The following is a 16,632-nucleotide window of genomic DNA, read 5'->3' on the forward strand; positions in this document are numbered from 1 at the left end:
ATAAATATGTTTATTAGAATAATATTTCATCCACCCAAAATATAACCCTGTATAATGCGGAATATTAAATGTTAAATGGGCCTTACTTATTTGTTTATAATCAATTATTATTTCACATGTCACCTACTAGATTTGAGGTAAAAGAGTTTTTATTTTGGGTGATAATCATTACAAGTTAGGTTACAATTGGACTTTTCTGTGTCTTTCTGAATTAATTGAGTAGTCTATTCTGTCATTTTAAACATGTACATATAATATTCTACATTTATGATTTTTGTTCTTCTTGTTTCTTCTCAATACTTGAATCAAAAATTGACTTTTATTTTCAGTCACATTATAATTTCAACCATTTAGATGATAACCTAATGGTTAATATTCTCTATGGGGCTTAATCGTATGGATCATGAAAGTCCAGAGTTTGGTCTCGCCATGAACAATATTTTTGTGGTCACGCGTTGAGTTTTAATCCAACTTATCCTCTCGTCAAATGTGGAACTTCTTACGCATAGTTTGATGGCCCGAGTTTACGTCCATTTTCAGATGTACAAAGGGACAAATATTGTATGATGTAATTCTCTCTTAAAAGAAGATTATAATTTAATTATTTAGTATTTGAGGCTCCCCTTTTGAGTTTATCCTTCTACACGGAAAAGGACTTTCAACTTTTTTATTTTAAAAAATTATCATAATAAAACCTATGACTTTAAATATTTAAATCTAATTTCATTGGTTAGAAGAAAAGGACACACATGAAATCTGGTGTTCCAATAAAAAAATAATTAATCTAGTGTTCGATTTGTTTGAGGTCCTATCTCCTTAAAAGGCTTAAACTCAGTCAAATCCACATTAATTAATAATATGTAATTAATTATTGTTAAAGAGAGAGTTGGACCAAATTTGGGAGATTTTAAATTAGAGGGAAATTATACTATACATTGCATCATACTCGGTAAAGACTTTCATTCATTGGGTATTTTTTTTTAATATAAAAGTTTGGTTTACCCTTTCAAAAGATGGACTAATTAATATTTAAACTTTCAAATAATTGAGTAAATGAGAAAAATTTACAAGGTTTTCCATGTAATTTTCTGTCTTTCTGGAACTCAAAATAGAAACTTCCAAATTCACCTAATAGTTCGGTTTATCTGGATTGAAACACAATTCGCTAATCTTTGGTATTAAAAATGATAAATCCGCCACACACAATGGGGGTCCAAGTATGGTATTACAAGTTTGAGCGTAACTCTCTATTGAAAACTCAGGTTGACAATAGGAGGTTTGCCCTCCCTTAAAAGCTAGACTTCAAACCCACCATCTTCCGATATGGGATTCTCATCACTCTCTAAGGGGCCAAACTGTATGAATTCAAAAGGTTCTGAGTTCGATTTCAATTAATAAGAATATTTTTGTGGCCACGTGTTGGGCTTTGGCCAACTTACCACGTCGTCAGGTGAAAAAATTATGTGCGCACAGGTATGAGTATGACTGCCCGAGTTTAGATCCATATCGGAATGTCCAAAGGATAACCTTGTATGATATCGATCATCAAAAAAAGTATTAGAGTCAAAATGATTGTACTGATTCCCTCTTGTGTGTATTAAGTGATTTAACCATAGAGCAATAACTCAGTTGATTATATTTATAGGTTTAAGGCGGATGACTTTAAGGTCTGGAGTTCGAGTATTTCCATTGGGTTTTCCTTGTTCTGTGTGTTTGTTGCCCACTCCAGTGAAGGTTTAGGAATCACATTTCTCTCGCATGGGCTTTGGCACAATCTTACCTGTCGTCAGCATGGTAAGAACTATTTTGGCGTTCTGAAATATACGTCCACTCCACTATCCGAAAGACATATTGGGCTTGGTGGTTCCTTAGGCCACTAAAAAATTTGTATTAGGCGACTCATGGGTCTATAAGAATAAATGAACTATTCACTTATTAGGTTGGTCTTTTGGGTTGAAAACTCAACCTATCAACATTTGGTATCAGAGTGAAGCTGATTATACTAAAAATAAAGGGCAGATAATCTGTATGACATTGAGAGTTTTTAGTAACTTCAGTTTAATTATTTGATCTTTATTCTTTCCCTTTTACTTCCATTTCATATCATACAGTAGAAACCATTACATGTGGGAGGATATATATATATATATTCTTTGCAACTTCCATCTAAGCATTTTCACCATTCTGGTGATTTGAAAACAGGCTCTTGAACTTGAGCAAGATGTAGTGAATGGCCAGGGGAAGAACAATCATCAGGAACCCCCACCTCCAGCGACGAAGCGTTAGCCAGCGCTGTGTCGTTCCAGGCTGCGTCCTCGCTGAATGTTCATCCCTGCTAACATGTCTTGGTGTTGGCTGAGGTTGTGTTATTGCTGGTGGCATGATTTCTTGCACAGGTTCCTTAGCTGGGGCAGCTGGTTTTTGGGGTTTAGTTACAACTGGTGGTGCAGTTTTCGGGGGCTGAGATGTTACAGGTGATGAAGCTGTAGGAGGTTGAGCTTCATCACTGATAATCGGAACACTCTTCACCTGTAAAACATTACGTATTAGTAAGTATTCGAGGTTCTGGTTGGATTGATTTTGGCTTCTAAAACTTTCTCACCAGTTTACGGAATTGGAGATTGTAAAACATCTGAATGTAACTTTGCTTAGCTAGCTTTTCTGCCTTGTTCAACTTCCTCCAGAATCCATAAGTGGAACCCATGTTCAACACTTTGTTTGCGTAAATCTTCCATGTATAGCTGCAAAGGCAAAACAATCCATTTTTCAGTATTCGGGAATCGCTCCGATGGGGTTTTTGGATGTACTGGTGTCATGTACATACCATTCGTATATGCGCTGGAGACCAGCTGCTGAGATCTTGTCCCAGTAACCATGATCTGCCTTGCATTTCTCGAAGAAATCTGCAATCTTGTTACCTGCTTCATCTCCATTGTTGGGATCAACATGGAAGCCTGAGACACCATCAACAATTATCTCTGCAGGGCCGCCTTGATTGGTTGCAAATGTGGGTAATCCACAGTTCATTGCTTCAATGACTGTGAGACCAAAAGCTTCATACAATGCAGGCTGCACAAAAGCTCCCTTAGTATCAGCAATGCAGCGATACAGCTCACCGTTCCGACGCCTGTCTGTTTGAGCTGCTATCCATCGGAACTGGCCTTGAAGTTTGTACTTCTCTATCAAACTGTGCATTTTTTTCACCTCCGCAGTCTCTTCTCTGTCGTGCGATTTGGATGGATCGAAGAATCCTGCTACAACAACAAGATTTACCGCATTTCGTAGCCTTTTGTTCTTCCCAAACCACTCTGTTAGTCCTGTAATGTTCTTCACAATATCGAGTCTTGCCATTGAAAATATAATCGGTTTCTTCCTGTCTGCCAGATATCCACTGAATAGAGCACAATTGTATTAGCTAAATCTCTTGCTACTATTTTTGTTCATGAGGAGAAAATAATAGAACTTACATGTGTTCACTGTTGTCCTCCTTATTGTAGAGCAGTTCTTCAATGGCAGGATGAAATGAGGTTAATCGTCGCTGCTTCTCCGAATTGGGGAAGTAGAATGATTGGTCTGCTCCTGGTGAAGCAATATTGAACTTTGGATCAAATACGTTGATCCCTGAAACAACCCGGCAGAGCCCTGGCATTGTAAATGCTGTGTGACTTTCATACTGTCCTGGCCTATCCTTGCTGAAGAAAAAACACATTTTCAGTTCAGTAATGAAACAATCATACTTCTTGTTCTCCATGAATCCTTTTGAATACCAACCTTCCTGCAATTTCCTGGTATGTACTGGTTATTATGAAATCAGCTGCATTCATTGCAATAAGATCAGCAGTGAATTGACAGGAAAAGTGATACTTGGGTTCTAGCTCCTTCCATTTGGCATCCGAATCTTCGTATTTAGTTTTCTCTAAGGCGTGAGCGATCGTTCCCTGGAATTTTGATCAGGCAAAAAGCTATAATCTTTTAGCACAACTGTTAAGATTGTTGAGTTTGCAGAAAAGGCCTCACCAGAGGCACTCCAAGTTTGTTAGCCAGTAGAGTTGCCGCCAAGTTTCCATCGCTGTAGTTTCCGATTATGAGGTCTGGTTTACATTCCATGTGTTCAAAAACCTTAGCAGCAACATCCTAGCAATGAGAGAAACAAATATAAAGTACGAACGTCCAGGAAAAACAAGTAATCAAAGAAAGTGAAAGGAATATGGAAAAAAAAAGAGAGAGAGTACTGATATGAACACATAGTAAAGGAAATTGCCTCTGCAAATCTTTCAAGGTAAGGATAGACATCGAATCTGGAAACCCATTGACGGAGAACTCCTTTTTCTGTCATGAAGGGCACTCTCAGAATATGAGAATGCTTAGTGTTGAAAATAGGCTCCAACTCTTTGTTGCAGGTTGTCCCTTTAGGAGCATCTGGTATCAACCTTGTTATCTGTATCAAAATTCGATTTTTCTTAGTTGAGAGATCAGTAATTGTTTGAATGATCATAGCTGAATGTTTTATTTTATATATATATATATCTCACCACAATAATCTGAGGCTTCACATTAAGGCCTTGCTGATTTATTCTGAGGAGCAGTTCTTCCTCTAAAGCTTTCACTTGATCAAGAATGTACACCACCTACATGAAATGAAAGAAGATATTACTTCATATTGTATCAAATAAGACTGTGAAAGGCAATGGTGGTTGTATTATGGACCTGGCCACCGGTATCAGGCAATCCAAGGACATCAGCCTGCCCAAAGTACCCGTGCGGAGAGAAGACCACAATGTTGAAAATGTTGGGAAGCCTACTGAAGAGCAACTCCAGTTTCATGGGGTCTGGTGCTTGGAGAACCTCAGAAAGTATCCTCATTGTTTCTCTAACTCTTTCTGCAGTGTCACCCCATCCCTTCTCAAAGCCACAGTCTTTTATACTGAAAAAAATTAAGCAATGTAAAAAAATATTTAACAGGTCTAATAATGCAGTATCTTAATAAGGTATGACCTTTCCCAGAAAACTCGATGACTTTGAAAATTGACGAAAATGGTGTCAAGCCATGCTATAGCCCATGAAACGTGTAAAATGGGGAACCAAGGCATGCCATGGCACGTGAAAATGTGGAAAACAGCATCACGTCATGCTATATAGCCAAGGCATGAAACTATGGAAATGGTGACAAGCCATGCCATGCCATGGCGACCAAAACAATGGAAATGGCACCAAGGCATGACCGAGGCATGAAAACGTGGAAAATGGCACCACGCCATGCTATTGCCCACATTCTAAGTTATTCATAAGAACTGAAAAGCTGTTAAACACAAAAAAAGAAAAGAAAAAAAGAAGAAGTTACTTCTGCTGAAAATTCTGATAAGGTGTTCCTTTAGGTAAGTTGGAAAGGAACAATTCAACTGCAATCAGTGCTCCTTGAAGCTTTGTTACAGAATCTAGACTCTTATTGATCATGAGATCCTGCATATCACCACATCCACATTCCCCATTTATCATCGACACATTAAAATGTATTGAAAGTAACAGTAGGTTTAGATGAAATTTCATTAGTTCCAGTACCTCTCCATGATGATTAAGGGCTAGTAAGTACTGGTGGAGAGAGTTTGCTCCCTCGGAGTTCCGACTAATAAGTTTTGAGGACATGAACTTTGAGATGTAGTTAAGTCCATTTCCAATAGAAGAAGGAAGTGTCAGACTAGGCGTCGTGAATTCCAATGCCCCCATATCGATTTCAAGTGCATTTTCATCCTTGGCCCTGCACATCAAATTATATAGTTCTTCAACAAAGATTGGACACTAATATTTTCTGCTCGGTTTAGTTTCATCTTTGATGATGCTTGTGCGTACCAGTTCTCATCGAAGATCGTTTCTTTGAACTTCAAGTACTCTGAAGCTGAAATACCATCCACTGATAGATCTTCAGCCCCCACTTTAACATATTCCCAATAGCCTGGATCAATTCTTACAGCTAATGCAACATTTGGGGGAACTACAGCTGCCTCCTGCAAGTTTTTAGATAATGAAAAATGTCCCCAGAATTAAACATCCTATGTTTATATCTATATGCAACAAATTGTTACCTGTGTAGAACTTAGAATGAAACCAAGTAAACCCTCCAAGACCTTCTTCCTTTCAGCCTTGTCTTCGATTGATTTCTCAACTTCTTCCATTATATGTTGGCGTTTCATCAGCCTTTTCCCCTCCGAAACCAGACTTTTTTGGGCAAGAAAATGAAAAATGTCAAGTATTGAACTGTTAAATTGTTTTCAATGACTGAATATGATCAACGACATATAATAACATGCATAACAAAAACTGTACCTGGAAAAGCATCTCTTCATATGATACCGGCTCTGCCTCAATGCCTCGGGCATGCTGTCGGTGATCGTGTCTGATCGTTTGAGAATTGGTTGAGAAGCCATTTCAGATGAATTGGACACAAGATGGATCTTACAACTAAAAGATTTTGGATTGACAAAGTACCTTTGTGAGACTATTTTGTGAGTTGTGTCAAAAGGTCATATATATAGGGGCCAAGGTTGAGGGGGGCTAGTGTGGGGAAGAGAGAACATTCTTTATTGGCATTTGTGGGAAAGAAGAATTGAGAGCAAGAAAGGAATACATGATTGGTACAAGCAAAACCAGATTTACTTTTGTTGTGATTTGTTCTAGAGGTGGAGGGAAAGAATTCTTAAGGATTTGCTTTTGTTCTTCTAAGATGGATGACTATTTTATATATGCTTTACTTCATCCCTTGTATTTGTCACATGCTGTTATGTCTCCACTTTTTTAATTTTTGTTGAATTTTGGCCTTAATGCCCATTGCGTTCACAAAATTTTGCACTTTCAATGTTCTCCTTGAGCAATGGCTAAGTTGTGTAGTAACGAAAAGTATCATAAAAACCACTCATGATGGCCTCATGGTGAATCTTTAGATTGTCAAGCCTTAAGACTTGGGAGCCAAACTATATAGCCTTGAGAGGTCCTAAGTTTAATTCTCATTAGTAACGATACCCTTGTGACCACACACTTAACTTGTCTAGTCAATCATATGAAAAATTTCTATTCACATAGGCTTGACGACCCGAGTTTAGACCTATATCGGATGTTCAAAAGACAAACTTACATAATGTAATCTTGATAGAAAGCCAGAAAAAGGAGTTTATTATTCTAAGTTGCCTCAAGATCACAGAATCAGTCAGACTCTATGCTGTCCTGTTATCTTTCCTATCTTGTGTCATGAATCAAGAAACTCATAAACAACTCTAAAACTCAAGGCAGGCAGTTCACCCTAAGCCTTTGGCACAGGAATAATAATACTCTCAATGCTATCACCAAAGGCAAACCCATAAAAAGTTCCATGCCAAAATTCACACCAAGTCAGTGAACAGACATAAAATCCCTTCTTGGGTATCCTTACAGAAATAGATTTCTTCAAATCCGGGACCTTCTGTTACATATACCATACTTACAACCATGGGATTGCTTTGGTTATCATAACTACATTAGAAGACTGTCCAAAGTCAAGTCTCATAAGGCAACCTTATATTACTCCAAAGACAGACAATGTTGAATGTTCTAAGTAGTATGATAACACTACAAATGTATAGAATAGATACGTACCTATAGTCAAAGACTTGAGGATTTGTTGGTTCAAGGACGCAAGATGTCCTTGCTCAAAATTCATTGGGATACACCGATCCCCAACATAAATAAAGCAAGATTTCAAAAAAGGGACTTCTTAACGAAGGAAGGGAAATAGGAAATAAGGGTACTTGAAGAAGGGCATGTTGGGCTAGCTGGTTACTCGGGAAAAAATACTAGAAGGAGAAGCAGTTGCGCATCAAATGAACAAAGTAGTCTCCAACCAAATTTTAGCAGCAATACAAAGACAATCAGGGTTCCCATGATGATAATAAAATAGTCTTCAGAACAATTCTAAGCTTAGAAAAATCCAGTACTTTGGTCCTGAAAAGGTAGAACTTGGGCAAACAGCCTAACAGTTAAATCACATACTTTGGTCCTGAATAGAACTTGACCAACATAGAGCTAAATCAGTTCAACAGCTCTCAGCAGTAGAACATGACCCTCTTCACGTTCTCTTTCAGAGCAGGAAGGGGCCTCACAACAGCACTAGCACCAGGTCCTCGAGTGGCCCGCGGACCACCAGCTCCACGTCCAGCAGCAGCACCACTAGTCATAGAACCACTGTCTGACGTCTCTGGTTCCATGTAGAAGCGAGCTCTGAAAGCTGCAAGATGCGCATAGTATGCGGGGGGGACTGCAAAATTCAAAAAAGAAAAATTAAGACATCAAACCAAAATTAGAATTACTTGGTAGAGAGAGAGAAAAAGAGAGCACAAACCAATGGACACAGAACGCGTGCACCTGGCGTATCTGCAAAAATAAAAGAAAAGTCCTTTTTCTTAGAAATTTTAACAAAAGAGTAGGTTACAATAATTTTTTGCACACTAATATTAGTGAGCTTACACAAAAGGACATGCTTAGGACAGATTCCACAAAACATACGAACTTACGTGTAACAAAGGTTATTAGTAAGTGATTGCAGTTCATCAGCACTGAATTTGTTCTCATCCCACAGAACATGGTAGTGAGCAGGTCGAGAAGTTCCCTGTTCATATCAGGCTCAGGTTGATATTACATATTTAGACGATCACAAACTGAACAAAACAATGCAGCAAAAGGAAACAAGATTTCACCTTAATTCCAGCATGGCTGCACAGGTAAAAATCAAATTCAGTGGGATGACATATTTTAGAGTCAACCACTGTGCCTGCAAAAAATACCATATGGAAATGAGTTCTTGCATCAGGTAGTTATATCTAAAGAATAAAACATATATCAAATGAAGTTACTTACCCGGTAATATATTCCCACTTTTGTTGACGGCGTTGCGATCTGAATGATTATTGGCAAACAAACGTGTATGATGACGCTTCTGCACCACAACGAAGGTCACAGGAGGCTGGTAGTTTGGTTCCAGAGAGGCACATGCCTGAATCACGAGGAATAAAGAGGGGTATGGTTAATGATAAAATTACGGGGTTTACCAATTTCAATACACAAGTGGCATAGAGCAAAGAGCTAAAGATATTTAGATGAATTTTCACCCTGCGAATAGCATCAAGTTCATAAAGCAAAACTTGATAAAACTGCCCTTCGCTCACACCATCCCTGTCAAGTAGGGCCATAAATCAATAATAGTTTGAACAGGAACAAAAAAGAAACATCGACAGAAACATGCAGTAAATTGAAATACCTGTAAAATATAATGCGTAGGGGTTTCTGTCCAGTGGCTCTTCGGAAGGATCTGAGGAGTTCCCTGAAAAACAGATGCACCCGAAGAAAAAAAAAATTAAACCGGTCACAATCTCAGAATATTCAGATGTAAGTAGTGTGTGTGAACCATACTTGATCATGCCACCAGACACAGGACCGCTAACAGGATCATGCCATGTTTTAAAAAGGTCTTGGATAAGCTCTTGTCGATGGGCCTGAGCACAAACTAAACCGGCATACTTAGTAATCTCTGGCCAATCTTGGGAAGCAACAACCTGCATTCAAAGTCCAAACATCTTGTCTAGTTCGTAAACACGAAAGTGCACTCGTCATCATCAATGCATATAAAGGCAGTTTTTAGGGACTTACAGCTGCAATAGATGGACTTGAATCCTCTCCAGGGTGAGGATGCGTTACATCAGCACCAAAAATGATTGTAGGACGGTCACTGACTAGAGGTATACACCTTGACAATGCATCAACAAGAACTGTATTCCGCCCCCCCACCTTCACGTTTATCTTCAAGGCCACATTTGCTAAATATTGCTTGTTCCTCTTAACAACGTGTTTTGTTAAGCAGCATTGAGAAACAAGCCCAAGATCGGTCTCACAGATTCGCTTCAAATCACCTGCATGGCAAGTAATCACGTAAATGATCTACAGTGACAAATCTAAATCCAGAATCGCATTGAAGATAAACTAAACAATGAAAAAGCAACATGAGGCTCATCAATACAGAAGTTCTGTACCATAAAGAGAGCCATTGTTATCTGGCAGGATGACAATGAGCAAATCAAGCTCCCTGCCCTGGAGTCTTGTCAATGCATCATGATACCGAGTTTTCAAAACTTTCTCAACCTGATCAGGGCGAGCACTAATTGGCGGAAACACAGGCTCTCGATTGAAGTTCTGCACAAAGAGCAGAACGTACATTCTTAGATTATACAATACAATAAAGACACCAAAACATGCACAAGAAAACAGGAAAAACAAATGCCATACCATGCCAGAAATGCCACACATTTGAGCAAGTTCATTGCAAAAATCACGAGCCTGAGCCTCTTGAACCCGTCGAGAAAAGTTTATGCAGATCCAATTGTTGACTGTTCCCCCATTAACCATTTTCTGTGTCACAATGAAAAACCATCAATACACAAGCCAGGCTATAAATGCAAGCAGAAGTGAACGCCCAAAAATAATTACCATGCAATCAAATACAACCAGACATGTAAACTCTCACTCTCGCCAACAACTAACCTACCTTAAGATGAGTGCTAAACAAAACAAATCAAACAAGCATTTCCTACCCTAAAACATACCAAAAGCAGACAGTAAATATCTTCACCAAAAGAAATTGAAATATGTTTTATCCCCAAAGGAATCGCAGGGTAAAGCCAGCTCAAGTTAACAGGTCACATGCCATCTTTCATAGCATGACTATTTATCAAAGCAGCTGCATATACAATTCACATAAATTGTCTAACAGGCAAGCATCAGGCTGTTTGCGTATGTGCAAATACATCAGAGATGCTATATTTGGTAGAAACAAATACCATATGCAACAAGGTTTGTTTTGATTAGAGTCATCAGACACAAAAACACACTCCAAATTCCAAAAAAACTTACTCCATTAATACACCTAATGCGACTATGATAGTACAAATAAAAAATGTGGCCTTACTCCACAAGATTGTCCCCTCTTCCCTTGTCTCGTCACAAGGGATTAATGCAGTTCATGTACTCAAAACTGCATATTATATCATATATTCATAGACAATTACACAAATAGGAACACAGAAAAACATGCTTACCCTATTCCACTAGAGACCACTTTGAACTCAATGACCCAAAAAAAAAAAGTGAAGTACCTTGTTCATCATGTTCCATTGTCCCACTTGAGGCAGGCAATCTTTCTCTCTTCCAGTGTCATGATACTTGAGCTACACAAACAAAAATATTTGTTAATAAAACATTTCACCACCAAAAGAGTATACAAATCAGATAATAAAACCGGAAGAGATCTCACTTACTCTGGGTGCAGGTAAAATGCGAGCTTCAACTTGAGCAAGCCTCTCACTGATTTTTATTCCAAACTCCTTCGCATAAGGATCTTCATGGTAAGCATTATGTTGAACCGTCTGCACACAATCATTATCAATGTTAAGAGCAGTGTAACTATAGACCAAGGAAACTATGATTGCAGGGTGGCAAAAAATTAAAAATAGATAAACCACTCAGGTACTGGTCTTGGGGTTAGCATTCAAATGCAGAAGAAAGAAAAAGGTGATGATACAATTATTTACCAACACCGTTAAATCAAGGGTCAAAGATTGTAGGATGTCAAGTCATTACCATTAGAATATTACTCAATGTCCTTAAACTATTAAACCAACTCTACATCATCATGCATTAAGGATTAGGTATCAATATAAAATCTTTCAAAGGCATATTCTACATTAACTTTCAATCAACGAGGATAAGTTAATTGAGGCAAAGAAACAAACCTGCATGATACCAAGCTCCCTATCAAGAGGACGTTGACAGGTAACATTCAGCAAAGCAGTGATCTGTCGCTCATTCAATCTCTTAGAGTACCGCTGGCCCTCCACAATCTTGCATACCTGAATGGAAATACTCATTCCTAAGCAAAAAAAAGAAAAAGAAAAAAGAAACTGAATGCTAATATGGATAGGGAAGAAACATAATGCCATATATCTACCTCCATAGGCAAATAATTAGGTCTCTGCTGATTTCCAACTTGTAGACAAGGCCAGTTGGTATGCTGAATGGAAAAACCATAGGTCTCATGGAAGTACTCAACAACAGATTTCATGGTTCCTCTATCATCCACCGGAAAACTGATACATCCAAAAGCAAGTTGCATTAAGCAGCAGAACAACATACAATAAGGTAAACAGATTACAGATCCTAGATACTAATAAGTTTCATCTCATTTATTTAAGAAGATGCTCACTTAAGCTCACGTGTAGCTTGTGAAGTTAAACCAGAAATTCGATATTTTCTGCGCATATTTCCGCGGTGGGTAACCTCAACCTTAACCCCTCGAAGGGCCTTCTTGATCTGTTTACATACATACCAATGTAAGAAATCAATTCCTGGTTCAACAAGAAATTCCAATATACAATTACTATGTGGGATGATTCAATTGATGATTTCTAAACAAATACTTATGAAAAAAAGCGTTGCTGAAATTACAAAGGAGATGAAATGAAGAGTTGAGTGCTCTAACTAACAGACTTAGGTCATTAATTTATAGAAAATCTGAAAAATGCAAGGATGCTAAAGTAACTGAAAGAGATGAAGAGTTGGCCCTACAGCATAAGCAGGTAACCCAATGCCCGTACAATTAATCATCAGAAAAAGGGACAAAAATCTAACCTTCACTCTATCAGAATCATGCAGGGGTTTCGCCAGAATTTCTCTCGGATGTCCGTCCCAATTCACCAGCTTTATCACAAACTCGATCACCGGCAAAGGCTCAATGAACGCAGTGGATGACATATCTGTACCAATATTCATTTCATCAAAACACGGGGAAGCCATTTACAGAATTTTATGTCAATATTAAGGGAAGCATCAGAAATACAAAATTATAAAATGTATACCAAATTACCAATATTAAGTGATAAGCCCATCTGTGTCGGGCGAATGCTTTGATAGAAGCCCCGCCAGCTTTCCAGACCCTCACCTAGTGGCCGCCTGCTCCCTAGATCAGGAGAATAGAAAGATCGGCCCACAGGGCAGTACCTGCAACAAATAGAATTAACTCTTGTATGTCAAGCACAGAAAGCTGGCACAGAGACTATTGATATGAAGTATGGGGGCAAACATCAAGTACCTTGATGTAGGAAGTTCTCGCAGCACAATATCAAGAACTTGGAGTGCTTCCTGAGGGGCATCTGCTTGTCTTCCTTGCAGAAAGAGCCCTAGGTGGTGTAAATCCGCACGTGCAGCTAATTTGATTACCACTCTAAATTCCCTTTCCCTCCTACACAAGGAAAAAAAGTAAATTAAAAACTACCTTTCAAAATTATATAAAATACAAACATAGATCATCAAACTAATAAAGTAAAGACCTTTGCCCGCCTGCTCCCTCATCATCATCAATGAGAGGAACTCTAAATTCATTCGATATAAATGGGAGTGGTCCTGCTGTGTACAAACTCTTTCGACCATCATACGCAGGAAGACGACTTCCGAGATGGGATTCTTTGAATAACTTGACCAGCTGCTCCATCACAGCACGGTTCACACCTGGAAATGTAACTTCAGGCACAATGGTGACCTAATCACATGAATAAAACCAATTAATCAGTAAACACTAAACACCACATTATCACACATCATACAGTTGTTAACACAAATGATGAGGGCACTCACATCATATTGATGGAGATCCTTGTCTGGGAGCTCAGCAAAAAAGTGGTTTGCCTTGACCATACACGTTATTCCAGTGCTACCCTTGCCAGGCCGAGGTGGGAACTTGATTGATTTGCTTGATGAAGGTACAGGTTGAATTGTTTGGGCAGAAGGTGCTTGAGTAGAAGGGGCTTCTTGTACAGAAAGCTGCTCAAACTGTGCCACTGCAGCTTTTGTTGACTCTGGTGGCCTAGAGGAAGAACCAACTTCAGGAGGAATGGGTTGAGGCCCGGCTGCATAAGGAGCCGGGGTAGCTTGGTGCAGGTCGGGTACTGATGTTCTGGATGGACCACCAGGAGAAGGTCCAACACGGCCAGCGCCAACGCCTCCCCTTCCCCCTTGCTGAGGTGGCCCTCCCATTCCCCCTTGCTGAGGAGGCCCTCCCCTTCCTCCTTGCTGAGGAGGTCCTCCCCTTCCACTGCCTTGGTATTCAGGGGGGCCACCATATTGTTGCTGCGGTGGAATTCCACGACCACGGCCACCAATATATCCTCCACGACCCCCCTGCTGAGATTGGGGACCCCAACCTCTTCCACCACCATGGTATGTTCCACCTCTTCCACCACCTTGGTATGCTACTCCACCACCACTTCCTCCGTGTTGAGGTGCAGCAGTCCTTTCAGTAAGGCGTTCAGAACTGTGCGCATCACTACTTTCAGCTTCCTGTTCAGGGCTCTCAGCAGGCTTCTCAGTTCGCCTCTTCCTTACCATGGTATAACCTAGCACGTAAGGCAGTGAGGCTAAAGTTGAGGTGCGATTCCACCACAGTCCATTAATTGTTTACAATGAGAAATGTAAATAATAAAAAGAAACCGGTCCCTGCAATGAGCAAATTCCCCAACAAATGAGACATCATAACAGAAACCTGCTCTCCTTAACAAGAGAAATAGATCTTGAACAAGCAAAAACATTACGCACACAAACAAAAAAATGAATAAAACGCAACATAAAACTCAAGGGAAACAACTGGAATAGAATCCGATAAAATACCTAAAAACGCAGAGGAAATAAAGCTCTCCAGAACGTTTGGCTCGAAAAACACAAACATCGAAGAAATAACTAAAGAAAAGGAAAGGGAGAGATAATCGTAACAACAAATGCAAAATCATTGATCATCTCCCAATATATCGACAGCAAATAGCAAACTGATCCACGCAAACAGGACAAAAACCGAAAGCCAAATCACAGTCATCAATCACCTAAAATACCACGAAACGCTAAAACAAAAGTTACACCACGCAACAACCGAGGAGATCTGAAGATCTATAACAATAACAACATACTTCAGGGACAAAGCATTAAAACCGAGAAATCCATACTGAAACGAACAGAACAAGCTAATAAGGCCATGGATAACCACAGAAGAATGAGATAACGCAGATAATACAGTAGAAAAGCAGTAAGCACTACCTAAACCGCTGTTGATTACCTCGAAACCGCTAGTCGGAAAACCTTTGCTTCTCACACAGCTAGAGCGAAGCAATGTTTCCTGTGAGCTCTGCTCCTTGTAAAATCCACAATAATGCCATCAACTGCTTGTTTAATGTTTATAAACTAACTAAAGGAGTTGCTGGAGTATAAAATGACATGTCTGTCCCTACTAACCCCACAGAGACCTCCGTGGTGATGACGTGTCGTACATTTACGCATTGACGAGTCCAATCGATGACGTGTACGACAATGCTGAATCAGAATTGTGGATATACGATGGATTTTACGCCGTTGATCTGTACGGAGAGGAATACCTTTGTAGTCAAAAGCTCAAATCATAAAATGAATGGTGAAAACTCATATAACCGACTCTAAATTTTTATGATAAAATCTCGGATGATGATGATCAAATCGACCCTAAGATATGAAAAAACTGCAGCCCTTTAATTTTGACTTACCACGAGGTCACCCAATAATATGGGTTGAAATTGCAACTTACATGTGGGAGAAACTCCAACCAATATGTGTAAAGAAAAGAATAGTTAATCTACAAGGTTTTGAATTTTGATATCTACATATGTATGTTTGTCTTGTCTGTCTCCAACTTTATTTCTAGTCATAACATCATAAAAGCATTTGGTGATCATGGAGAGGAAAGATGAGGTGCAATGCATGGAGCCTTAAAATATGTATTGTCATTTGGTGCTCATGGAGAGGAAAGAAGAGGTGCAATGCATGGAGCCTTAAAATATGTATTGTCATTATGAGAGAGAGTATTTTTTTCCCTATATTGACTGGCATGGGTTTGTCTTATGTGGGCTAAAGCAGTTAGACCCCAACGGCTTTTTCTCTAGGTTAGCTGGCTTGAAACAAGAGAAGGCATGCTATTGCAGTAGCTATGGCTATACACTATTGACAGACTTTGTCTTTCCTGCAACTTCAAAGAAGAAACTAATTTTAGTGTGGATTGATTGAGCTTGTGCTCAATAGTCCTGTAAAAGGTGGACAATCATCCGTCGATAGCCTAATTGATTATCTCTTCGGACTTAAGGAATATGACGACTGAGGTCGGAAAAGGTGGACAATCATCCACATGGGTTTCGACCCAATCGTACTTCTCGTCAACATGATTTCGGAGTTCTGTTCATGAATACCACGAAATATCAAGAGACAGATTATGGAAGTGACGATGCTAAGCACACCATGTGATGGAGAAATCAAAAGAAAATGCTATTTCTTAGGTTCAGCAGATGAAGTTATGTCACAAGCTCAGAAACCCTTTATTGGTGATAAAATAAACCTGACTTGAAGAAAATAATTGAGAACTCCTATTTACAGTATGTACTTTGTTAGGTAACCCCAATTTAATAAGTTCAAAATGGGGCTACGTCAAAGTCCAACTTCCATTTCCCTTCTTCCTTACTTTTTTCAATCTTCCTTATCAATGGTTGATAAAAAATG

General features: G+C 39.2%; 2 protein-coding genes across 3 annotated transcripts; both read right to left on the reverse strand.

Moving 5' to 3' along the window:
• Nucleotides 1-2,052: 2,052 nt before the first annotated feature.
• LOC119986680 (sucrose synthase 7-like) lies at nt 2,053-7,182 on the reverse strand. The gene is made up of 14 exons (XM_038831339.1): nt 6,322-7,182; nt 6,081-6,213; nt 5,848-6,002; nt 5,560-5,755; nt 5,342-5,460; nt 4,708-4,924; nt 4,533-4,628; nt 4,262-4,438; nt 4,018-4,134; nt 3,772-3,938; nt 3,468-3,692; nt 2,825-3,391; nt 2,603-2,741; nt 2,053-2,529 (listed from the first exon to the last, which is right to left on the reverse strand). Exons 1-14 carry the CDS (start codon nt 6,420-6,422, stop codon nt 2,167-2,169), a joined length of 2,772 nt encoding a protein of 923 aa, XP_038687267.1. The 5' UTR covers nt 6,423-7,182; the 3' UTR covers nt 2,053-2,166.
• A 661-nt stretch (nt 7,183-7,843) lies between these two features.
• Nucleotides 7,844-15,287, reverse strand: LOC119986679 (protein argonaute 1-like). Of its 2 annotated transcripts, XM_038831338.1 has the most exons (22): nt 15,170-15,287; nt 13,702-14,559; nt 13,398-13,606; nt 13,160-13,309; nt 12,935-13,068; nt 12,700-12,824; nt 12,275-12,381; nt 12,020-12,158; nt 11,805-11,921; nt 11,331-11,438; nt 11,169-11,240; nt 10,303-10,425; nt 10,050-10,209; nt 9,670-9,929; nt 9,433-9,575; nt 9,281-9,343; nt 9,132-9,195; nt 8,881-9,016; nt 8,721-8,794; nt 8,538-8,632; nt 8,366-8,397; nt 7,844-8,281 (listed from the first exon to the last, which is right to left on the reverse strand). In XM_038831338.1, exons 2-22 carry the CDS (start codon nt 14,449-14,451, stop codon nt 8,070-8,072), a joined length of 3,273 nt encoding a protein of 1,090 aa, XP_038687266.1. In that variant the 5' UTR covers nt 14,452-14,559; nt 15,170-15,287; the 3' UTR covers nt 7,844-8,069. The 2 variants fall into 2 exon arrangements, 1 of the variants encoding a protein (XP_038687266.1); XR_005465325.1 differs by lacking the exons at nt 7,844-8,281; nt 8,366-8,397; nt 8,538-8,632; nt 9,132-9,195.
• Nucleotides 15,288-16,632: the final 1,345 nt, after the last annotated feature.

Source organism: Tripterygium wilfordii, chromosome 20 (assembly GCF_013401445.1).
Source record: "Tripterygium wilfordii isolate XIE 37 chromosome 20, ASM1340144v1, whole genome shotgun sequence".
In the NCBI taxonomy this organism is placed as follows: domain Eukaryota; kingdom Viridiplantae; phylum Streptophyta; class Magnoliopsida; order Celastrales; family Celastraceae; genus Tripterygium; species Tripterygium wilfordii.

What these genes read in the sequence shown, in the direction of transcription:
- LOC119986679 (XM_038831338.1), bottom strand. Translation starts at nt 14,451, where the DNA reads ATGGTAAGGAAGAGGCGAACTGAGAAGCCTGCTGAGAGCCCTGAACAG. An exon ending in GGGCTTATCACTTAATATTG is followed by an intron (nt 12,825 to 12,934) that starts GTAATTTGGTAT and finishes ATATTGGTACAG; the next exon opens with ATATGTCATCCACTGCGTTC. An exon ending in AAGTGGGAATATATTACCGG is followed by an intron (nt 8,795 to 8,880) that starts GTAAGTAACTTC and finishes TATTTTTTGCAG; the next exon opens with GCACAGTGGTTGACTCTAAA.
- LOC119986680 (XM_038831339.1), bottom strand. Translation starts at nt 6,422, where the DNA reads ATGGCTTCTCAACCAATTCTCAAACGATCAGACACGATCACCGACAGC. An exon ending in TGAAGCCTCAGATTATTGTG is followed by an intron (nt 4,439 to 4,532) that starts GTGAGATATATA and finishes ATTTTGATACAG; the next exon opens with ATAACAAGGTTGATACCAGA. An exon ending in ACAAACTTGGAGTGCCTCTG is followed by an intron (nt 3,939 to 4,017) that starts GTGAGGCCTTTT and finishes TCAAAATTCCAG; the next exon opens with GGAACGATCGCTCACGCCTT.